This window comes from Oncorhynchus keta, unplaced genomic scaffold (assembly GCF_023373465.1).
Source record: "Oncorhynchus keta strain PuntledgeMale-10-30-2019 unplaced genomic scaffold, Oket_V2 Un_contig_1083_pilon_pilon, whole genome shotgun sequence".
Lineage (NCBI taxonomy): Eukaryota > Metazoa > Chordata > Actinopteri > Salmoniformes > Salmonidae > Oncorhynchus > Oncorhynchus keta.
The window spans coordinates 128975-154679 of record NW_026277222.1 but is presented as its reverse complement, the minus strand read 5'-3'; the positions used below and the strand labels follow the sequence as shown (position 1 = coordinate 154679).

Genomic DNA, 25705 nt, shown 5'->3' with positions numbered 1-25705 from the left:
TATATATAGGTGAACCTCCGTCCCAGTCTCAAATCTCTGAAAGACTGAAACAGGTTTCCTTCAAGAATTTCCTTGTATTTAGCCCCATCCATCATTCCTTCAATTCTGACCAGTTTCCCAGTCCCTGCCGATGAAGAACATCCCAACAGCATAATGCTGCCACCACCATGCTTCACTGTGGGGACTCTGGCCACTCTTCCGTAAAGCCCAGCTCTGTGGAGTGTACAGCTTAAAGTGGTCCTATGGACAGATACTCCAATCTCCGCTGTGGAGCCTTGCAGCTCCTTCAGGGTTATCTTTGGCCTCTTTTTTGCCTCTGATTAATGCACTCCTTGCATGGTCCGTGAGGTTTGGTGGGCGGACCTCTCTTGGCAGGTTTGTGGTGGTGCCATATTCTTTCCATTTTTTTGATAATGGATTTTTTATAACACAACCCTGATTTGTACTTCTCCACAACTTTGTCCCTGACCTGCTTGGAGACCTCCTTGGTCTTCATGGTGCCGCTTGCTTAGTGGTGCCCCTTGCTTAGTAGTGTTGCAGACTCTGGGGCCTTTCAGAACCGGTGTATATATACGGAGATCATGTGACATATCATGTGACACTTAAGATTGCACAGAGGTGGACTTTAACTAATTATGTGACTTCTGAAGGTAAATGGTTGCACCAAATCTTATTTAGGGGCTTCATAGCAAAGGGGGTAAACACACATACACGCACCACTTTCAATTTTTTTATTTTTTTATTTTGAAACAAGTAATTTGTTAAATTTCACTTCACCTATTTTGTGTATGTCCGTTACATGAAATCCAAATAAAAACAGGTTGTAATGAAACAAAATAGGAGAAATTAATACTTGTCACGTTCTGACCTTAGTTCTTTTGTTATGTCTTTGTTTTAGTATGGTCAGGGTGCGAGATGGGTGGGTAGTCTATGTTCGTTTTTCTATATTGTGGATTTGTGTTTGGCCTGGTATGGTTCTCAAACAGAGGCAGGTGTCGTTTGTTGTCTCTGATTGAGAATCATACTTAGGTAGCCTTTTCCCACCTGTGTGGCGTGGGTGATTGTTTTCTGTTTCAATTTATACATTTTTTGATGTGTTTTTCTGGATTTTTTTGTTGTTATTCTGTCTCTCACTATTTAAATAAACCTACCATTAAAGTTATAGACTGATCATTTCTTTGTCAGTGGGCAAACGTACAAAATCAGCAGGGGATCAAATACTTTTTTCCCTCACTGTACCTTACACTTTCTTGTTCTGAACTTCTAATTTGAGTGGGATCAGTGTGACTTAGTGGAAATGGCCACAAGTGCAGCCACTCACCAATTTCACAGCTCCAACGCAGTTACACCTCTGACATATCGCCTAAATTAAAACAATCATCTGCTATGTAGGTGTCAGTTATCACGGGTTAACGCTGAACTGATTGAATCTACAGTAAGCCTTTGTAGGTTCCAAGTCTTTCAAAATTGTTTTTACATTAGGCCTATGTCAAAGTAGGCTAGTATGGTGAATTCATGTTTTGTAATAATATGCTTATGTGTAAAGATTGTGGCTTATATTGCTTGATCCATTATGATTTATATCTTCTGAAACCCGCTCATGAGTTGGTTTAGGTTTTTAAAAAGCTGATGCTATATAAGTGACGTCTGACAAAGAGTTGAAATTCTGGTAGAGAATTGAAATCAAGGTGAGATGCACATCCAAACTCTGATTTGAACGTTAGCAAACTATGGCAGTTCTATCTATGCTGTTTTTGTACCACTCAAGTTTTGAAGATCAGCCATGAAAACCTTTAGAAAACATGAGGTCATGTCCAAGCATTTCCCCAAAATCCAGCATGCTGTGATATATGAAGACTGAAATGTAGACTAAACAAAACGCGGGTAACATAATCAGTCGTGGACTAGAGACAGGACCAGAGAGAAATCTACTCCTTACCAGCGATCCTCTGCTTCCAGATTCTCCTCTCTGACCGAGTTTGCCTTTCTGACCCTAAACAGACAATGACATAGAGTGAAAGAGAGAGTGAGAGAGAAAAACAGAAAAAAAACACTAAATTCACATAGAAATGGCAAAAGGCCCTGTCAAAATGGCATGAGAATGGCTAATGCTCATGTATGAATTGTGTATAGTTAGGCGTCAGGGTCATAAGTGGATAAATGTGCACTATCTGCACAGTTCACAGACACACACAAACACAAAGACTATGCAATGTTTAGGTGGTGCAACAAATATGGTGATAACTTTTAACATCCTTACTTGATCTCCTTTGGATCCTTTTGGCCCGTGTTGTGCATGAGGTCCTGGATGTCCCTAGGACATCAGATCAGTGAACATCAGATAAAGGATAGGCAGACTTGATGAACAGCAACAAGTATACCATTATTAAGCGGACCAATGAATATAGTATATTTATAGTTCTAACGCTAACACAAGTAAATGACCTCGACTAACCTGTACTCCTACACATTGCCTCACTACCGGTACCCATTCGTTATTATTATTCTATTGTGTTACTTTTTATACTTTAGTGTATTTTGTCAATATTTTCTAAACCGCGTTGTTGGTTAAGGTGCATGTGACAAATAAAATTGTATTTCATTTTATTTGAATCAATAACAGTTTCAAAGACCTTTTCTTTATATAGAATATATTTTGACCTTCCTGGTTTTGGAAATTTGACCATTTGGAAATAGGAACAGAGTGAACAATAAATTGAAGGTGTCTAGCAAGACATTTGGAGAACAACAGTCAAATCGAATCAAATGTTATTTATCACATACTGTACACATATTTATCCAATGTTATTGCGGGTGTAGCGAAATGCTCGTGTTCCTAGCTCCAACAATGCAGTAGTATCTAACAGTTCAGAACAATACACACAAATCTCAAAGTAAAATAATGGAATTAAAAAATATATAAATATTAGGATGAGCAACTTTGGAATGGCATTAACTAAAATACAGTAGAATATACATATGAAATGAGTAAAGCAGTATGTTTAAAGTGACTAGTGTTCCATTATTCATGTGACCAGTGATTCCATGTCTATGTACATAGGGCAGCACTCTCTAAGGTGCAGGTTTGAGGAACCGGGTGGTAGCCAGCTGGCTAGTGATGGCTATTTAAGTCTGATGATCTTGAGATAGAAGCTGTTTTTCTGTCTCTCGGTCCCAGCTTTGATGCACCTGTACTGATCTCGCCTTCTGGTTTGGATGATAGCAGGATGAACAGGTCGTGGCTTGGGTGGTTGATGTCCTTGATGATCTTTTTGTCCTTCCTTTGACATCGGGTGCTGTAAGTGTCCTGGAGGGCAGGCAGTGTGCCCCCGGTGATGCGTTGGGCAGATCGGACCACCCTCTGAAGAGCCCTGCGGTTGAGGGCGTACCAGGCTGTGATATAGCCCGACAGAATGCTTTCAATTGTGGAGGTGTTGATTAAACCACCTGACGGCCCATCAGGAAGTCCAGAACCCAATTGCACAGGGCGGGGTTAAACACAGGGCCCCAAGATTGATGATTAGCATGGAGGGTACTATCGTGTTGAATGCTGAGCTATAGTCAATGAACAGCATTCTTACATAGGTATTCCTCTTGTCCAGATGGAAGAGGGCAGTGTGCAGTGCGATGGCGATTGCATCGTCAGTGCGATGGCGATTGCATCGTCTGTGGATCTATTGGGGTAGTATGCAAGTTGAAGTGGGTCTAGGGTGTCAGGTAAGGCGGAGGTGATATGGTCCTTGACTAGTCTGTCAAATCACTTCATGATGACGGAAGTGAGTAGTCGTTTAGCTCAGTTACCTTTGCTTTTTTGGGTACAGGAACAATGGTGGACATCTTGAAGCAAGGGAGGACAGCAGAATGGGAAAGGGAGAGATTGAATATGTCCATAAACACTCAAGCCAGCTGGTGTGAGCATGCTCTGAGGATGCGGCTAGGAATGCCGTCTGGGCCGGCAGCCTTGCGAGGGCTAACACGTTTAAATGTATTACTCACGTTGGCCACGAAGAATGAGAGCCCACAGTCCTTGGGAGCGGGCCGCATCGGTGGCACTATGTTATCCTCAAAGCGGGCGAAGGTGTTTAGCTTGTCTGGGAGTAAGATGTCGTTGTCCGCGACGTGGCTGATATTTCCGTGATTGTCTGTAGCCCCTGCCACATACGTCTCGTGTCTGAGCTGTTGAATTGCGACTCCACTTTGTCTCTGTACTGACGTTTTGCCTGTTTGTTTGCCTGACGAAGGGAATAACTACAACAACATTCTACCATTTTCCCAGTCACTTTGATTGGTGGTTCATGCTTTCAGTTTTGTGCGAATGCTGCCATCTATCCATGTTTTATGGTTTGGGTAGGTTTTAATAGTAACAGTAGGAACAACCTCACCTATACACTTCCTGATGTACTCAGTCACTGTGTCCATCGTCATTGTTATTCTCACAGGTAACCCAGAACATATCCCAGTCCGCATGATCAAATCAAACTTGAAGCATGGATTCCGATTGGTCAGAACATACCTTAGCACAGGAAATTCCTGTTTGAGTTTCTGCCTATATGAAGGGAGGAGCAGGATGGAGTCGTGATCTGATTTGCCAACGGGAGGGCGGGGAGGGCCTTGTAGCCATCCCAGAAGGGGGAGTGACAGTGTTCGAGAGTTTTTGATGCGCGAGTACTACAGGCAATGTGTTGATAGAACTTTGATAGTGTTTTCCTCAAATCTGCTTTGTTAAAATCCCCAACTACAATAAATGCGGCATCAGGATATGTGGTTTCCAGTTTGCATAAAGTCCAGTGTAGTTCCTAGAGGGCCATAGTGGTATCGGCTTGAGTGGAAATGTACATAGCTGTGACAATAACCGAAGAAAATTCTCTTGGGCTGTAATACGGTCTGCATTTGATTGTGAGGTATTCTAAGTCGGGTGAGCAAAAGGACTTGAGTTCCTGTACGTTATCACATCCCACCATGAGTAGTTAATCATGAAACATACATTTACATTACATTTAAGTCATTTAGCAGACGCTCTTATCAGGAACAATGGTGGATTCACCTTATGACATCCAGTGGAACAGCCAGAATGGGAAAAACTTTTAAGGGAGAGGATTGAATTATGTCCAGGTATTCCTTAAAGAGCTGGGGTTTCAGGTGTCTCCGGATGTGGTGATTGAATGCCGCTGTCTGGGTCGGGGGAGTTTGTTCCACCATTGGGGGACCAGAGCAGCGAACAGTTTTGACTGGGCTGATCGGGAACTGTACTTCCTCAGTGGTAGGGAGGCGTGCCCTTGTTTGGGTGTAGGGCCTGATCAGAGCCTGGAGGTACTGAGGTGCCGTTCCCCTCACAGCTCCGTAGGCAAGCACCATGGTCTTGTAGCGGATGAACTGGAAGCCAGTGGAGAGCGGAGGAGCAGGGTGACGTGAGGAGCAGGAAGGTTGAACACCAGACGGGCTGCAGCGTTCTGGTTGAGTTTTAGGGGTTTAATGGCACAGGCAGGGAGCCCAGCCAGGCGAGTTAGCAGTAATCTGGACGGGAGATGACAAGTGCCTGGATTAGGACCTGCGCCGCTTCCTGTGTGAGGCAGGGTATTTCTGCGGATGTTGTCATGAACCTAGGAACCCACCGCCATGTTAGTTGAGAACGACAGGGTGTTGTCCAGGATCACGCTGGTTCTTAGCGCTCTGGGAGGAGGACACAATGGAGTTGTCAACCATGATGGCTCATGGAACTGGGCAGTCCTTCCCCGGGAGGAAGAGCAGCTCCGTCTTGCCGAGGTTCAGCTTGAGGTGGTGATCCGTCATCCACACTGATATGTCTGCCAGACATGCAGAGATGTGATTCGCCACCTGGTCATCAGAAGGGGGAAAGGAGAAGATTAATTGTGTGTCGTCTGCATAGCAATGATAGGAGAGACCATGTGAGGTTATGACAGAGCCAGTGACTTTGTATAGCGAAATGGAGAGGGCCTGAACCGAGCCCTACACCAGTGTTTTAGGTGGTGAGGTAGACAGATTCTAACCTGGTAGGAGCGACCTGTCAGTAGGAACAACGTGGGCACCTAGACACCCAACTGGAGAGGGTGGAGAGGAGGATCTGATGGTTCACTGTGTCGAAGGCAGCCGATAGGTCTAGAAGGATGAGAGCAGAGGAGAGAGAGTTATTCTGCAGCAGGTAACAGAGAAGAGCAGTCTCAGTTGAATGACTAGTCTTGAAACCTGACTGATTTGGATCAAGAAGGTCATTCTGAGAGATAGCGGGAGAGCTGGCCAAGGACGGCACGTTCAAGAGTTTTGGAGAGAAAAGAAAGAAGGGATACTGGTCTGTAATTGATGACATCGGAGGGATCGAGTGTAGGTTTTTCAGAAGGGGTGCAACTCTCGCTCTCTTGAAGACGGAAGGGATGTAGCCAGCGGTCAGGGATGAGTTGATGAGCGAGGTGAGGTAGAGAAGGTCTCCTGGAGAAGAGAGGAGGGGATAGGGTCAAGGGGCAGGTTGTTGGGCGTAGCCGTCACAAGACGCGAGATTTCATCTGGAGAGAGAGGGGAGAAAGAGGTCAGAGCACAGGGTAGGGCAGTGTGAGCAGAACCAGCGGTGTCGTTTGACTTAGCAAACGAGGATCGGATGTCGTCGACCTTCTTTTCAAATGGTTGTTAAGTCATCTGCAGAGAGGGAGGAGGGGGGAGGGGAAGAGGATTCAGGAGGGAGGAGAAGGTGGCAAAGAGCTTCCTAGGGTTAGAGGCAGATGCTTGGAATTTAGAGTGGTAGAAAGTGGCTTTAGCAGCAGAGACAGAGGAGGAAAATGTAGATGAAAGGATGCCAGGTCCGCAGGGAGGCGAGTTTTCCTCCATTTCCGCTTGCCCGGAGCCTTGTTCTGTGAGCTCGCAATGAGTCGTCGAGCCACGGAGCGGGAGGGAGGAGGACCAAGCAGGATAGGGGACATAGAGAGTCAAAGGATGCAGAAAGGCAGGAGAGGAGGGTTGAGGAGGCAGAATCAGGAGATGGTTGGAGAAGGTTTGAGCAGAGGGAAGATGATACATAGCTGTGACAATAACGGGGAGAAAATTCTCTTGGGCTGTACCATCCGGTAGGGGCAGTTGATGTTGGATGAGGTAGGGAAAGTACAAGGTAGTGAGCAAAGGACTTGGAGGGAGTTGCAATGATCGTTATCCCACCATGGTTAGTTAAGAACAGCACCTAGTAAAGATGATACATACAATACCCCTTTCTTCTTCCCGGAAAGTTCTTTATTCCTTTCTGCGCGAACTCAACTGGCTGTATGGACGGGGACAGTATATCCGGAGAGAGCCATGATTTTGTGAAACAGAGTATGTTACAGTCCCTGATGTCGATCTGGAAGTAGATCCTCGCCCTGAGCTCATCTACTTTAATGTCCAGGGACTGAACATTAGCGAGTAATATACTCGGAAGTGGTGGATGGTGTGCATTCCTCCTGAGTCGGACTAGAAGTCCACTCCGATTATGTCTTCTCCGCTGGCTGCGAGGAGCAGCCTCTGGGATGAGTTAAATTGCCCTGGGGGGTAGGAACATAGTATCCAATTCGGGAAAATTGTATTTCTGGTCGTAATGCTGGTGAGTTACCTCCGCTCTGATATCCAAAAGTTATTTCTGGCTGCATGTATTAACGCAAAAACCTTTTGGGCTAATAATGTAAGATATAACACAGAAAAACAAAATACTGCAAAGTTGCTTAGGAGCTAGAAGCAGAGCTTCCATGTCTGTCATTTACAATTTATTTGGGCCCAAGACCCCATGCAGAATTCGAGGGTGGGTACATGGGTGGATAGCTTTCAATTTTAAGGTTTTAAGGGACACACATGGAATACATTTCCTAGCGAAATTCTTACTTGCAGGTTCCTTCTCGACAATGAAACAACAATAAGAAATAATAAAAGATAAGAGTTATGAACATAAACTAAATGACAGGAGAATAGAATAATACATCTTAGCATAAGTAAATTACAGAAATGCACAATTTATAGTCCAATATTTACAAGGGTATTGGAGAAGAGTCTGGTAGCAGCGGTTAAGCATGAATGTATACAGTTGAATTCGGAAGTTTATATACACCGTAGCCAAATACATTTAATTAAACTCAGTTTAGAGAATGATTCCATTTGGAAGACTCATGTCAATTTAGAAGACCCAAGACTGATGTCTTGAGATGTTGCTTCAATATATCTATATTATTTTACTGCCTCATGATGCCATCTATTTTGTGAAGTGCACCAGACCCTCCTGCAGCAAAGCATCCCCACAACATGATGCTGCCACCCCCGTGCTTCACGGTTGGGATGGTGTTCTTCGAGTTGCATGCCACCACCTTTTTCCTCCAAACATAACGATGGTCATTATGGCAAAACAGTTCTATTTTTGCTTCATCAGACCAGAGGACATTTCTCGAAAAAGTACGATCTTGTCGCCATGTGCAGTTGCAAACCGTATTCTGGCTTTTTTATGGCGGTTTTGGAGCAGTGGCTTCTTCCATGCTGAGTGGCCTTTCAGGTTATGTCGATATAGGACTCGATTTACTGTGGATATAGATACCTTTGTACCTGTTTCCTCCAGCATCTTCACAAGGTCCTATGTTGTTGCTCTGGGATTGATTTGCACTTTTCGCAGCAAAGTCCATTAATCTCCAGGAAACAGAACGCATCTCCTTCCTGAGAGGTATGATGACTGGTGGTCCCATGGTGTTTATACTTGCATGCAATTGTTTGTACAGGTGAACATGGTACCTTCAGGGGTTTGGAAATTGCTCCCAAGGATGAACCAGACTTGTGGAGGTCTACAATTTCTTTTCTGAGGTCTTGGCTGATTTCTTTAGATTTTCCTATGATGTCAAGCAAAGAGGCACTGCGTTTGAAGGTAGGCCTTGAAATACATCCACAGGTACACCTCCAATTGACTGAAATGATATTATTTTGCCTATCAGAAGCTTATAAAGCCATGACATCATTTTCTGGAATTTTCCAAGCTGTATAAAAGGCACAGTCAACTTAGTGTATGTGCAATTCTGACCCACTGGAATTGTGATACAGTGAATTCTAAGTGAAATAATCTGTCAGTAAACAATTTTTGGAAAAATTACTTTTGTCCTAACCGACTTGCCAAAACTATAGTTTGTTAACAACAAATTTGTGGAGTGGTCGAAAAACAAGTTTTAATGACTCCAACCTAAGTGTTTTTAAACTTCGGACTTCAACTGTATGTGTGTGTGTATGCCTGTGTGAGTGTGTGCTAAGGGGCGGAGAATCAGAGCAGGTGGTCAGTCCAGTTCAAGTGTTCAGCAGTTGGATGTCTTGGAAATAGAAATTGTCTCTGAACCTGTTGGTATCAGACCTCATGCCCTGACTCCGTCTGCCTGATGGTAAAGGGGAGAACAGCTCGTTGCTGGGGTGTTTGGGGTCCTTGATGATGCTGCCTGCCTTCCTCAAGACCTGTTTCAAGTATATGCACTGGATGGGTGGGAGCACGGCCCCAGTAATGTTCACCACCCGCTGGAGGACCTTGCAGTCATGAGCGGAGCAATTCCCGTACCAGACCACGATGCAACCATTCAGGACGCTCTCGATGGTGTAGTGGTAGTATTTGGAGAAGACCTGGGGCGGCATTGACAAATTTCTTCAGCCACCTTATGAAGTAGAGATGCTGTTGTGCCCTCTTGACAAGAGCGGTGGTGATGTTGGTCTCCTTAAAGCAGGTGGGGACTACAGCCTGAGAAATGGACAGGTTGAGAGATGTCAGAGAAGACTTCACTCTGGGGACGCGGCCAGGGATGCCATCTGGGCCGGCGGTTTTGTAAGTATTCACTCTTTTGAGAGTTTTCCTCACATAAGCCTCGTAGAGCGAAAGCACCTGGACATCCGGAGCAGCGAGACTCTTCCTGGATGGCTCTATATTGTCTGCCTTGAAGCGATCATAGAATGTGTTAAGCTTGTCTGGGAGGGAAGCGTCAGTGGGGACTGCACAGCTGGATTTGCCTTTTTAGTCTGTAATCGTCTATAGTCAGTTGTCGAACATCAATTCAAGTTTGAATCTCTATAGTCTCTTTGCGTCCCCAATGGATTATGCATCGTGCCCCACCAAGTCATCAGGGTTCGTTCTGCTGCAGTACGAGCTCTCGGCATTGTACGGTTATGTCTCTCGTTCATTCAGGGTTTTTGTTTGGGGTATGTCCGGATTGTTCTTGTGGGTCATCATCAACACATTTCCTAATGAAGCCTGTGACTGACGATGTACAGTATATTTGTCAATGTTGATTAATGAGTCCTGGGTGGATGAATCTATTAATATATTCCAATCAATATTCTCAAAGCAATCGCGCAGCACAGAGTCTGCCTCGTAAATCCAGCGCCTCACTATTCTCTGTGTTGATGGCTCTATGGTGTGTTGGTCCAAGCACATTTGGCCTCGGGGGTAGGTTGATTATTTTATTTTGTACAAATGAGAAATATGTTTGTTGTGTCTGCGCAGTCACAATGTAAAAATGTTTTTAAGGATACAGGTTTTTGTGGTGTATTCACGCTGTATATTCTATACTCCTTGTTGCACAATGCATTTCTATACAGTACAGTTATGACTGATTTGGCTCATTAATGCCAATGATTTGCAGGCATGCTTGGGTGCACAATCCCATGTTTGCAATGTAAAATGTAAATACATATTGATGTGTAAATCATAGCTTCAACAGATCCACACTCACAGGTTGTCCAGGGGCTCCAGGTTTGCCTCTCCCTCCGTCCACACCTTGTTGCCCCTTTGGAACAGTAAAACATTGTCAGCTACAATAAAACATATGCAACAGGACAGTAATACAAAAAGACATGCATGAGGAGAGTACTGTATAGTTGGTATGCCTGTAATGTGGTGCAACCGGTTGCACTATAGTATTACTACACCATAATGTTCTAAAAACTTGCTGGGAGAACACCGAGCCTCTAGCAGCCCCCAACCAGTAAGGAACATGACAAGCAAAGGCAGAACAAACTAGCCGAGTGCTAAATAGCTCATACAGATACAATTATTTGCTATCATCAACTTTAATGCCATGTTTAGTAAATAAAGCTGGGATAGACATTCAGATTCACTTCATTTTAACACAGCATAAAATCACAAGATAATACTGTAGATAAAAACAACACCCCCACTTCTTAGATCTTATAAATATTTTAACCAGCTAGTTTTAAACTATACCTGATCTGATATCAATAACTGAAGACATATTATTTGGGGGTGGATTGCAACTCAGTCAAACTTCAAAGGTAGCATTAAGCACACTTCGTCAGAGGTGTCATACCAGGGGAGCGTGGCAATTGGGGCATTAAATGTGCTCATGGGTCGGACATGATTGTGTTCAAGTGCTTTTTAAGTGTGACCTTTTCTTCAAACAATAACATGTAAGTTGCTTTCCCGTTGTTAGACTGAGTAAGAGAGTAGCAGAAACCTTTTTTATTTCACCTTTATTTAACCCGGTAGGCCAGTTGAGAACAAGTTCTCATGTACAACTGCGACCCGGCCAAGATAAAGCAAAGCAGTGCAACACAAACAACACAGAGTTAGGAAAAAAAATCTATATAGAGTGTGTGCAAATGAGGTAAAATTAGAGAGGTAAGAAAATAGGCCATAGAGGCTAAATAATTACAATTTAGCAATTAAACACTGGAGTGATAGATGTGCAGAAGATCAATGTGCAAGTAGAGATACTGGGATGAAAAGGGGCAAAACAAATGTTAAATAACAATATGGGGATGAGGTAGTTGGATGGGCTATTTACAGCTGGGCTATGTACAGATGCAGTGATCTGTGAGCTGCTCTGACAGCTGATGCTTAAAGTTAGTGAGGGAGATATGAGTCTCCAGCTTCAGTGATTTTGGCAGCAGAGAACTGGAAGGAAAGGCGGACAAAGGAGGAATAGGCTTTGGGGGTGACCATTGAAATATACCTGCTGGAGCGCGTGCTACGGGTGGGTGCTGCTATGGTGGCCAGTGAGCTAAGGTGGGGCTTTACCTAGCAAAGACTTATAGATGACCTGGAGCCAGTGGGTTTGGCGATGAATATGAAGCGAGGGCCAGCCAACGAGAGCATACAGGTCACAGTGGTGGGTAATATATGGGGCGTTGGTGACAAAACGGATGGCACTGTGATAGACTGCATCCAATTTGCTGAGTAGAGTGTTGGAGGCTATTTTATAAATGACATCGCCGAAGTCGACAATCTGTAGGATAGTCAGTTTTACGAGGGTATATTTGGTAGCATGAGTGAAGGATGCTTTGTTGCGAAATAGAATGCCGATTCTATATTTAATTTTGGATTGGAGATGGATAATGTGAGTCTGGAAGGAGAGTTACAGTCTAACCAAACACCTAGGTATTTGTAATTGTCCACATATTCAAGTCAGAACCGTCCAGAATGGTGATGCTGGATGGGCGGGCAGGTGTGGGCAGCGATCGGTTGAAGAGCATGCATTTAGTTTTACTTGCATTTAAGAGCAGTTGGAGGTCACGGAAGGAGAGTTGTATGGCATTGAAGCTCGTCTGGAGGTTAGTTAACAGTGTCCAAATAAGTGCCAGAAGTATACAGAATGGTGTCATCTGCGTAGAGGTGGATCAGAGAATCACCAGCAGCAAGAGCAACATCATTAATGTATACAGAGAAAAGACTCGGCCCGAGAAAAGAACCCTGTGGCATCACCATAGAGACTGCAAGAGGCCTAGGAAAAGTGGGTTAACTTCCTTGTTCAGGGGCAGAACGACATATATATTTTTTTACCTTGACAGCTCGGGGATTTGATCTTGCAACCTTTCGGTTACAAATCCAACACTCTTACCACTAGGCTACCTGCCACCCCAATTTAGTATATGTAGAGACAAGATCAAATCAAGTATAGTCTGATGGGTGACAATATTAGCCTTTAACTTATGAATTATATATATTATAATTTGAGAATGATGCCTAGCATAAGAAACAATGCCTTTTTTTGCCACTTATTCGAATCATAGTTGCGCACCTGTAGCCTAGCCCATAGGCCTATATGTTTGTATCACAACTAAAATAGACAAATAACTTCTTAAAATGAAGCACATTAACCTTTTATAACTAGGGGGCGCTATTTTAATTTTTGGATGAAAAACGTTCCCGTTTTAAACAAGATATTTTGTCACGAAAAGATGCTCGACTATGCATATAATTGACAGCTTTGGAAAGAAAACACACTGACGTTTCCAAAACTGCAAAGATATTGTCTGTGAGTGCCACAGAACTGATGTTACAGAAAAAAATCAGATAAAAATCCAATCAGGAAGTGCCGTATTTTTTGAAACCGCCTCATGGCAATGACTCCTTATATGGCTGTGGAGGAGCTAGGAGTCAGCTTACGGTTTCCACGTTTTCCCCAAGGTGTCTGCAGCATTGTGACGTATTTGTAGGCATATCATTGGAAGATTGACCATAAGATACTACATCTACCAGGTGGTCGCTATCATTGGAAGATGTCCTCCGTTGGTGTCCTCCGCAATTATTGCGTAATCTCCAGCTGCAGTATTTTTCCGTTTGCCTCTGATGAGAAACCAACTGCCACGAATGATTTTTCATCGAATAGAATTGTGAAAAACACCATGAGGATTGATTCTAAACAACGTTTGCCATGTTTCCGTCGATATTATGGAGCTAATTTGGAAAAAAGTTTGGAGTTGTGTTGACTGCATTTTCGTTTTTTTTTCTTAGCCAAACATGATGAACGAAACAGAGCTATTTATTTCTCTTACACAAATAATCTTTTTGGAAAAAATGAACATTTTCTATCTAACCGAGAGTCTCGTATTTGAAAACATCCGAAGTTCTTCAAAGGTAAATGATTTTATTTGAATGCTTTTCTTGTTTTTGTGAAAATGTTGCGTGCTGAATGCTAGGCTTAATGCTATGCTAGGCTATCAATACTCTTACACAAATGCTTGTGTAGCTTTGGTTGAAAAGCATATTTTGAAAATCTGACAGTGTTGTTAACAAAAGGCTAAGCTTGTGTTTCAACATATTTATTTCATTTCATTTGCGATTTTCATGAATAGGAAACGTTGCGTTATGGTAATGAGCTTGAGGCTATGATTACGCTCCCGGATATGGGTTTGGAGGCGCAAGAAGTTAATCTGCATTACAAGGGGTGTAGAGCCTAACTGGCATATATAAGCAGTGAGTGAGTTTCAAGTTTGGGGAAGATAATTTACCATAAAAATGTTGAATGCACCAAGCTGTCTGTTTGAACTACTGGCACACAGCTGAGATACCCATGCATACCCCACAAGACATGCCACCAGAGGTCTCTTCACAGTCCCCAAGTCCAGAACAGACTATGGGAGGCGCACCATACTACATAGAGCCATGCCTACAAGGAACTCTATTCCACATCAAGTAACTTATGCAAGCAGTAAAATTTGATTTAAAAAACAGATAAAAATAAACCTTATGGAACAGCGGGGACTGTGAAGCAACACACACATATAACACACTGTTGTTGTTAGAATCTTAACATCACAAACAGTACTGGAGTTATAACCAGTTTTAGGAGAGTGTGTCATTTTTTAAAATGGTTTTCCCCCTTTGTCCCTCCTCTCATCAGTCGGACATGCTCACAAAGGAGAAGTCTGGCCAGCACCATGAACAAAGTGAAACGGGAGCTCCCTCCCTCTGCGCAAAATAAGGCACCTGCACAGTCACTGTACAATGGTGCTTACTAGACTATATTGATCATGTCTATATTGAATACATCATTTAAACATTCACAGTGTAGGTTGGAAAAAGTATGTGAACCCCTAGACTAATGACTTCTCCCAAAGCTAATTGGAGCCAGGAGTTAGATAACCTGCAGTCCAATCAATGAGACAAGATGTTGGTTAGAGCTGCCTTGCCCTAAAAAAAATCACAATATTTGAGTTTGCTATTCACAAGAAGCTTTGCCTGAAGTGAACCCAGACCTAAGATTAAGAATTGCTGACTTGCATAAAGCTGGAAAGGGTTACAAAAGTATCGCTAAAAGCCTTGTGTCACGCCCTGACCTGAGTATTCTTTGTTTTCTTTATATATTTTGGTTAGGTCAGGGTGTGACATGGGTGATGTATGTGTTTTTGTACTGTCTAGGGGTTTTATAGGTTTATGGGGTTGTTTACCATCTAGGTGTTTATGTATGTCTATGGTTGCCGAGATTGGTTCTCAATTAGAGGCAGCTGTTTATCGTTGTCTCTGATTGGGAACCATATTTAGGCAGCCATCTTCTTTGGGTATTTCGTGGGTTATTGTCTATGTGATGTTGCATGTTTGCGCTCAGTATTTATAGCGGTCACGGTTGTGTTGATATTTTGTTTGTTTAGTGTACTTTGTGTTTGTTTTCATCTATCATTAAAGGGATGTATTCACATCATGCTGCGCTTTGGTCTCCTCAATACGACGATCGTGACACCTTGATATTCATCAGTCACGGTAAGACAAATTGTCTATAAATGGAGAAAGTTCAGCACTGTTGCTACTCTCCCTAGGAGTGGCCGTCCTGCAAAGTGGACTACGAGAGCACAGCTCAGAATGCTTAATGAGGTTAAGAAGAATCTTAGTGTCAGTTAAAGAATTACATAAATCTCTGGAACATGCTAACATCTCCATTGACGAGTCTACGATATGTAAAACACTAAACAAGAATGATGTTCATGGGAGGACACCACGGAAGAAGTAACTGCTTTCCAAAAAAACATAGCTGCTTGTCTGAAGTTTGCAAAGGTGCACGTGCAGGTTCCACAGTGCTACTGGCAAAATATTCTGTGGACAGATGAACCTACAGTTGAGTTGTTTGGAAGGAACACGTAACACTATGTGTGCAGAAAAAAAGGCACAGCACACCAATAGAGGGGGAGGCGTGGGTGCACAACTGAGCAAAATAACAAGTACATTAGTGTCTAGTTTTAGAGTTGCAAAGAAAAAGCCATATCTCTGACTGGCCAATAAAAAGAAAAGATCAAGATGGGCAAAAGAACACACAATGGACACTGAATGTCCTTGAGTGGCCCACCCAGAGCCCGAACTTGAACCCGATTGAACATCTCCGGAGAGACCTGAAAATAGTTGTGCAGTGACGCTCCCCATCCAACCTGACAGAGCTTGAGAGGATCTGCAGAGAAGCATGGGAGAAACTCCCCTAATACAGTTGTGCTAAGCTTGTAGCCAAGAAGACTCAAGGTTGTATTCTCTGCCAAAGGTGTTTCAGCAAAGTACTGAGTAAAGGGTCGGAATACTTATGTAATTGCTTGTGCAAGGCTACACTAAACATTTGACCTAAGTTAAACAATTTAAAGACAATGCTACCAAATACTAATTGAGTGTATGTAAACTTCTGACCCACTGGGAATGTGATGAAAGAAATAAAAGCTGAAATAAATCATTCTCTCTACTATTATTCTGACATTTCACATTCTTAAAATAAAGTGGTGATCCTAACTGACCTAAAACAGGGGATTTTTACTAGGAATAAATGTCAGGAATTGTGAAACTGAGTTTAAATGTATTTGGCTAAGCAACTGTAGCTACATTTTCAGATATGTTTCTATTGTTGTCAGAAAGTCGTTTTCATTTCATTTCAAGTTAAAGCTAACTGTTAGCTAGCTAGCTAACAATAGCTGGTTGGCTTGCTAGCTAACGTTACGTGTATGATCTGTGTAGTAATATTATTAGTATCTCATATATCCATTTGCATTGCTAGTTAGCCTAATGGCAGCGAGCTAGCTGACATCGAAGCTGGTTGGTTATGTTTAGCTACCTGCAGATTCATGCATTGTAGTAACGTTATGAGTTGGGATTATGGTTCATTGTTTAGCTAGCTACATGTCTAAACAAAAGATTCCCCAATGCAAGTAACTATTTCACTATACCTTTTACAACTTCTGCATCCTGTGGATGTGACAAACTTACATATGATTTCATATAGTGTGTGTTTCCTGGAGATGGTAATGTGAAAAACAACATGACCTGCACCAAAGTCATATTAAGATATAATGTTAGAGCCTCCCAAGTGGCGCAGCAGTCTAAGGCTCTGCATCACAGTGCTAGAGGTGTCACTACAGACCCGGGTTCCATCCCAGTCTGTGTCGCCGTGACCAGGAGACCCATGAGGCAGTGCACAATTGGCCCGTTAGGGGAGGGTTTGGCCGGCCTGGGATATCCTTGTCCCATCGCGCTCTAACAGTTCCTTGTTGGAGGGCCGGGCGTAGTGCTCGCTGACTTCCGTCGCCAGCTGCACGGTGTTTCCTCCGACACATTGGTACGGCTGGCTTACCGGTTAAGTGGGCATTGTGTCAAGAAGCAGTGCGGCTTGGCTGGGTTGTGTTTCGGAGGATGCACGACTCTCGGCCTTCGACCTCTCCCTAGTCTGTACGGGAGTTGCAGCGATGAGACAAGACTAACTTCCAATTGGGGAGAAAGAGGGGGAGAAAATAAAAGATTGCTCTTCAACTGACTGTGCTCCTGCATGTAAATATTTGGATTGATATGGATTTGACATTTAAAAAATATATACTGTAGATCTGGTTAAGAAGTTAAGTTTTAAAGTTGGCTTTTTCTACAGAAACAGATTGTGCAGATTATTCAACCTTTTTATATTTCTTGATTATGGTGATATTATTTATCAAAGTGCAGCTGCTACTTCTCCTAAACCTTTGGATGCCATCTACCATTGTGCCCGTCATTTCGTTACAGGTGAAAGCTTTTATTAACATAATTTTTTAAAATGTAACTTTTATCCTTTTTCTCCCAAATTTTGTGATGACCAAATGGTAGTTACAGTCTTGTCCCATTGCTGCAACTCCCGTATGGATACGGGAGAGGAGAATATCGAAAGCCATGCGTCCTCCGAAACACGACCCTTCCAAGCCGCACTGCTCGCTTAACCTGGAAGCCAGCCGCACCAATGTGTTGGAGGAAACACCGTACAACGGGTGTCAGTGTGCATGCACCCAGCCTGCCACAAGGCGTCGCTAGAGCGCAATGGGACAAGGACAACTGTTGCGGCCACCTGGGATCGAACCCAGGTCTGTAGAAACGCCACTCGGGAGGCCCTATAGGTGACAGTTTTGATACTTATCATAAACAGAAGTTCATGAAGTAGAGCCTTGTGAACAAAAAGGATGTAATATAGAGGTCTACGGGTCTTTAGGGAAGTCCAGACAACAACATAAACCTCCACATTACTCCCTTTTTGTTTACAAGGCCCTACTTCATACATTTCTGTCTAATCTAACTTTGCTGTTGAAGTATAGGCATCTGAGTTGCCTAACCCGTTCAGAGGATTGGGTGACTCTTGAGGTTGCTGTATTTTAATGCACTGTATTGTTGGAATAATATACATTTCATATTGATGTTCTGGTGCTGTTTGGGCAATTTAAAGTATTGATTGGGGACTTATTTGTGGAGTAATGTAACTCTTGTTCTGGGTGATTTTTTTTAACTTGTTCTTCCCACTAATGTATTTTTGTAAATCTGGGGATCCAAGATCTTTTACATATTATCACCCAATAACTGTACTATGATGTTTTTTTAAACCAACACTATTCTATATGAGCACCAATATGGTTTTCATAAGCACTACCACACAGATGTCTCTTTTACAACTTGTGGATAAAATCTTTACAGCCCTGAACAACAATGAATACACTCTTGGCCTCTTTTTAGATTTATCAAAAGCATCCGACATGGTTGATCGTGAAATATTATTACAGTTTTCATGATTTTACATATAAATGGCTATATAATTATGTTTATGATATTCTGTTGCATTCCACAGGGTTCAATCCAAAGACCTTGCTACTTTGTCTTCTACTGTAATTCCCATTCTTTTTGCTAATGATTTTATCACTCTAGAATTTTGATTCGCTAATCAATGAAGCAAACTCGGGCATGGCCAAGTTTTCTGAATGGTTCCAGATTTTTTTTTTTACATTTAAAGATTATTAATTTATCTTCATTGTATTCACTGGTAAGAATAAGAAATAGCAAACAATAGAATAGAAAAATCTCAATTTGGGGGAATAAAATGGACCAGGTTTCATCCACTCGATTCCTAGGTGTTTCAATTGATAAAAAGTTATAAACCATATTCATTTTGTTTGCAGCAAAGTATCATCAGAACGAATAGTGGTTTGGTTCATCAGGCTTGCTTCCTAATACTACACTACATATTAATTTACCCATCTCATTTACTGCAATATTGTCTAGGACAGTACATATACTGTATGCTTCCTACCTACACAAATTATTCTTCACACCAAATAAATTTACAAGACTAGCCACCCCCTTTAACTACTTGGCTCCATCGGTCCCTCTGGTTTAAGAAACTGAATATATTGTATATCTACAACATTTAATATACCAAAATTATGCACCTTCATGTACAAATACCCCCCAAACAGCCTACCCAAACCCTTCATTCTTCCAGGTTAATTCCCAAACCCATGCATACAACACAAGACACTGCGATAACCTGCATCCTCCCACTGCCGCACCTCACAGTCCATTCTCTATCAGATACAGGTTCCATACTCTGGAATTCCTGCATAGACTAGGGGTTAACCAAACTACCCAGTATTGTCTCCTGACAACCTCCTGTCTCAGCCTCCAGTATTTATGCTGCAGTAGTTTGTGTCGGGGGGCTAGGGTCAGTTTGTTATATCTGGAGTACTTCTCCTGTCCTATCCGGTGTCCTGTGGGAATTTAAGTATGCTCTCTCTAATTCTCTCTTTCTTTCTCTCTCTCAGAGGACCTGAGCCCTAGGACCATGCCTCAGGACTACCTGACATGATGACTCCTTGCTGTCCCCAGTCCACCTGGCCGTGCTGCTGCTCCAGTTTCAACTGTTCTGCCTGTGATTATTATTATTTGACCATGCTGGTCATTTATGAACATTTGAACATCTTGGCCATGTTCTGTTATAATCTCCACCCGGCACAGCCAGAAGAGGACTGGCCACCCCACATAGCCTGGTTCCTCTCTAGGTTTCTTCCTAGGTTTTGGCCTTTCTAGGGAGTTTTTCCTAGCCACCGTGCTTCTACACCTGCATTGCTTACTGTTTGGGGTTTTAGGCTGGGTTTCTGTACAGCACTTTGAGATATCAGCTGATGTACGAAGGGCTATATAAATAAACTTGATTTGATTTAGTCTCCTCCATGCAGTTTCTTTTATCTGTAGTGTTAAGTATTTCACTTGTTTTCTTTGGTGCAAATAAATAAAACCTAAAAACCCAAATAAGCTAGTTAATGTTGCTAATAATAAAGTTAGCTAGCTTGCTTAAAGCTTGAATGCTTCATTGGTGAAACTAACACCTATGTTGGGGATATTACAACAAGACATGCTACTGCAAACAACAAACACGTTTTTTTTTGTAATTATAAAAAAAACAGATTTGTTGTCATGTTTAGGTTGAAAAGGTGAATGGTCAGTGGTGAATGAACAACTCGGCAACTTGGATAACAAAATGTTCTCAGAGTTTTACACTTGTAATTATGACTTGGAGTTTCGTTCAAGTGAAACTTCAGAGTCAACTCTGAACTTCAGATAATTCCGACAGCTTGTAAAGGCCCCATATGACATCAGTTGCAAAGTGCATATAAAACACATCAAGTGTGCACATGTTGTGTAGGGTGCAGAAATTGAATTTGAGAGCGTGCAAGTGTGTCATTGGGAACAGAAAATCATTGCAGCATCCAATAAATGAGTCTGAGAGTGAAGATATTTCCCCCCTGAAGAAATAAAGATTCAGAAGTTGTTGCAAATATACCCTGCCCGGATGTCTCTTCTCACACACACATTTTAATTTTACTCTTCAAAATCCATCTCGCTCTTGCCTTAGCCGAGTTGCTATAATATTTTACAGGTAGGTGTCAGTGTCAAAATTCTACCCAATGAGAGAGTTTATTCCAGGCTACTGAAATGCAATTGGTCAGGAATTTCTGTACCAATCAGCTGGTTGACTGGTTTGTTTAAATGCAGATTCATAACACTTACTCGGTATCCTGGATCCCCTATATCCCCTCTCTCTCCTCTGTCTCCTGGAGGACCCTGATCAAAAACAGAAGAATACGTTGATATTAAAGACCCTCAGAACCGTATTGGGATTAGTAATGAAAGATGAGAGAAGATAATAGTAACTCACTCTGTCGCCTGGAGGACCAGTAGGACCCTCAACCTTCCCATCATCCCCCTGCTCACCCTAATATAAAGAAACAATGTTAGTGGAGCCATTCAATGGAAGACAATACAATTTACCTCTCACAGATTGCTCACTGAAAGTGTACTGTTTCATCAAAGATTGTTGGTTAGTGTCCTGAATGATCCTACTGTAACTGTGTACACATGTCAGATGTGTGTACACGTCAAAAACTCAAAAACATATCACATCAGTGCATGAAGCAGATATGGTTCTCTCTCACTCTGCAAAATAAATCTTAGCAGTGTTTACGCCATTCTTAAATGACTAGCTTTAGCCAGGGTTGATTTGTTGTTTGTTAGGCAATACATTTAAAGCAGACTTGGGGAATATAAAGGATAACTGCAGAGTTGTGTTAAAGGATCTTTGTTTCATGGTTCAAATGGGAAACATTGAGTTCAAATGTAGATCCAGACAGCTGGTTGATGTTAATACACACTATTACATAACAGACTGAGAAAGAGACATGTTGATAGAGAAATAGGGTAGGATTATGTTCAAACAAGATCACAAGTGTCCATTTTTCTTTTGCCCGTCAGGCACAGTTGAATCTAACCCACTGTAATATATTAGATGCACTACAGTGCGTGCAGAAGAATCACATCAGTGAGGCAGCAAGCGCGATTTGCTAAACACTTTTTTTTTTACAAATGTCTGATATACCATCACGTCAGAAAGTAGTCATACCCCTCGACTCTTTCCACATTTTGTTGTGTTACAGTCTCAATTTAAAATGGATGACATAGATTACCCCAAAATGACAGTGAAAACATGTTTTCAGAATGTTTGCAAATGTGTTTGAAGATGAAATACAGAAATATCTTATTTAAGTATTTACACCCTTGAGTCAATATGTTAGAATCACCTTTGGCAGCAATTACAGCTGTAAATAATCATATTTGCACATTATTATTAAAACAATTCTTCAAGCTCTATCAAGTTGATTTGTTTATCATGGCTAGACAGCCATTTTCTTCACAATGCTCAAAGGGATATTGAATGTATGCTTTCTTTTTTTAAATCTACCTGTTAGGTGCCCTTCATTGTGAGCCATCGGAAAACCTCCCTGGTCTTTGTGGTTGAATCTGTGTTTGAAATTCATTGCTCAAATGAGGGAACTTACAGATAATTGTATAGTGTTAAGTACAGAGGTAAGATGGTCATTCAAAAATCATGTTAGTTATGTTACTATTATTGCACACAGAGTGAGTCCATGCGACTTATTTAAGCAACTTACTCTTGAACTTATTTAGGCTTGCCATAACAAAGGGGTTTCAATACTTATAATTTCATTTTTAATTCATTAGTAAACATTTCCAAAAACATAATTCCACTTTGATATTGTGGGGTATTGTGTGTTGGCCTGTGACACAATGTGTAGGCCAGTATTCCATTTTAAAGTCAGGCTGTAACACAACAAAAAGTGGAAAATGTTAAGGGGTGTGAATATTGTCTGATGGCACTGTATGCCTGTAATATGCTTCTGCTGTAGCACCCCCAAAATTAAGTTGACAAAGCAACATTAGCCTTACGTGATACTTGCAGTGCAGTTTCTGAGTTAGACATACAGTAGTTAGCCATTGTAAACATAGATGCTAGTTTCTGAGTTAGACATAATGTGTTGGGAATGGTGTACCTTTTCACCATTTGGTCCTTGATGCCCAATAGGGCCTTGGGGTCCCTGATGACCCTATATAGACAGACAGGGATGGAGGAAATACTTTTTTATTCTATTTTTATTTCACCTTTATTTAACCAGGTAGGCTAGTTGAGAACAAGCAGTGTGACACAGACAACAACACAGAGTTACACATGGAATAACATGGAATAAACCATAAACAAGCCAAAAACACAATAAACAAGTCAATGACACAGTAGAACAAAATAAAGTCTATATACAGTGTGCGCAAAAAGCATGAGGAGGTAGGCAATAAATAGCGCAAAGTAGCAAGGAATTACAATTTGTCAGATTAACACTGGAGTGATAAATGAGCAGATGATGATGTGCAAGTAGAGATAATGTGTGCAAAAGAGCAGAAATGTAGATAAAAACAGTATGGGGATGAGGTAGGTAGATTGGATGGGCTATTTACAGATGAACTATGTACAGCTGCAGCGATCGGTTAGCTGCTCAGATAGCTGATATTTAAAGATGGTGAGGGAAATATAAGTCTCCAGCTTCAGTGATTTTTGCAATTCGTTCCAGTCACAGGCAGCTGAAAACTGGAAGGAAAGGCGGCCAAATGAGGTGTTGGCTTTGGGGATGATCAGTGAGATATACCTGCTGGAACGTGTGCTACGGGTGGGTGTTGTTATCGTGACCAGTGAGCTAAGATAAGGTGGAGTTTTATCTAGCATAGACTTATAGATGAGCCAGTGGGTCTGGCGACGAATATGTAGCGAGGGCCAACCGACTAGAGCATACAGGTCGCAGTGGTGGGTGATATAAGGTGATTTGGTAACAAAACGGATGGCACTGTGATAGACTGCATCCAGTTTGCTAAGTAGAGTATTGGAAGCTATTTTGTAGATGACATTGCCGAAGTCGAGGATCGGTAGGATAGTCAGTTTTACTAGGGTAAGTTTGGTGGCGTGAGTGAAGGAGGCTTTGTTGAGAAATAGAAAGACAATTCTAGATTTGATTTTGGATTGGAGATGTTTGATGTGAGTCTGGAATGAGAGTTTACAGTCTAGCCAGACACCTAGGTATTTATAGTTGTCCACATATTCTAGGTCAGAACCGTCCAGGGTGGTGATGCTAGTCGGGCGGGCGGGTGTAAGGCAGTGAACGGTTGAAAAGCATGTATTTGGTTTTACTTGCATTTAAGAGCAGTTGGAGTCTATGGAAGGGTTAATACTGCGATATACAGGTTTAATCATTGATATACTTTTAAAGGCAATTTCACTGATGTTTGCAGAGATCACTTTTCACTGACATAACCTTTATAATTAAATATTTCCCTGATGGCAAAGTTCCCATCCACTTTGAAGCAAAACATGTTTTATTGTTTCTTAACTTGTTTCCTTGTCACACATCATAGGTTTGTTCACTAAAATTGCCAATTTTCTAGTTCAGGGGTTTCCAACTCCTGTCTGGAGAGCTACTGGGTATGTAGGCTTTTATTCCAGCATCACACCTGATTCAGCTATTTACTGTTCATAAGGATAATCATGATGCATTGAATTAGGTTCCTTAGTGATGGTCTTTATTAAAAATGAGAGTTGGAGTACCGTGCTCTAAATGTTATTAAGCCAGTTATAGTCAGTTATAGGTATTAGATGATGAGGTTAAGTCAGAATTTCTTGAAGTAGTTCCGCAGGTGTCGATACTGTTCTTTTCACTATTTATATAAATGCTGTTGGTTAATCTGTTGAAAATTGTACATTTCATCTATATGCAGATGATACTATTATGTACACAATTCCCCTGACTGCTGAACTGGCTGTGACAAGACTACTGTCCGATTTTGCAGTTGTGCGGGAAGCCTTTACTGGTTTAAAATGCATGCTTAATACGGGCAAAACGAAACACAGTACATGTTGTTTTCAAGTTCTCGTAAAATTGTCTCAGATGGATTACATCTTCACTCATCGGATGGCTCTATACTGAACAAAAATATAAACGTAACATGTAAAGGACCCATGTTTCATGGGCTGAAATAAAAGATCCCAGAAATGTTATGTGCACAAATGTGTTTACATCCCTCCTTTGCCAAGATAATTCAGCCACCTGATAGGTGTGGCATATCAAGATGCTGACCAGCATGATCAGTACACATGTGCATCTTGTGCTCGGAACAATAAAAGGCCATTCTAAAATGTGGAGTTTTGTCACACAACACAATGCCACAGATGTCCAAAATTTTGAGGGAACGTGCAATTGCCAGATAATTGAATGTTAAACTTCCTACCATAAGACGCCTCTAACGTAGTTTTAAAAAATTTGGCAGTACCTCTAACATGCCTCACAACCCCAGAGCAAGTGTATGGCGTGTGGGTGAGTGGTTTGCTGATGTCAACGTGGTTAGCAGAGTGTCCCAGTGGTGGGGTTATGGTATGGGCAGACATAAGCTATGGACAATGAACACAATTGCAGTTTATTGATAGCAATTTGAATGCACAGAGATACCATTGTCGTGCCATCATTCCGCCGCCATCACCACGTTTCAGCATGATAATACACGGCCCAATGTTTCAAGGAACTATACACAATTCCTGGAAGCTGAACATGTCCCAGATCTTCCATGGCCTGCATAGTCACCAGACAAGTCACCCATTGAGCATCGATGCTCTGGATCGATGTGTACGACAGCGTGTTCCAGTTCCCGCCAATATACAGCAACTTCACACAGCCATTTAAGAAGTGGGACAACATTCCACACGCCACAATCAACAGCCTGATCAACTCTAAGTGAAGGAGATGTGTCACGCTGCATAAGGTAAAAAGTTGTCAGACCAGATACTGA

General features: G+C 42.0%; 1 protein-coding gene across 1 annotated transcript in view; it reads right to left on the bottom strand.

Annotated features, from left to right (window-relative positions):
• The window catches only part of col27a1a (collagen, type XXVII, alpha 1a), a 172596-nt gene that overhangs the window by 26144 nt on the left and 120747 nt on the right, over positions 1-25705 (bottom strand). The window contains exons 37-42 of the mRNA XM_052500505.1: positions 22876-22929; positions 21186-21242; positions 21038-21091; positions 10713-10766; positions 2261-2314; positions 1940-1993 (exon numbers count right to left, since the gene is read on the bottom strand). Coding sequence (XP_052356465.1) covers positions 1940-1993; positions 2261-2314; positions 10713-10766; positions 21038-21091; positions 21186-21242; positions 22876-22929 — 327 coding nt within the window. The remainder of the gene's footprint in view (positions 1-1939; positions 1994-2260; positions 2315-10712; positions 10767-21037; positions 21092-21185; positions 21243-22875; positions 22930-25705) is intronic.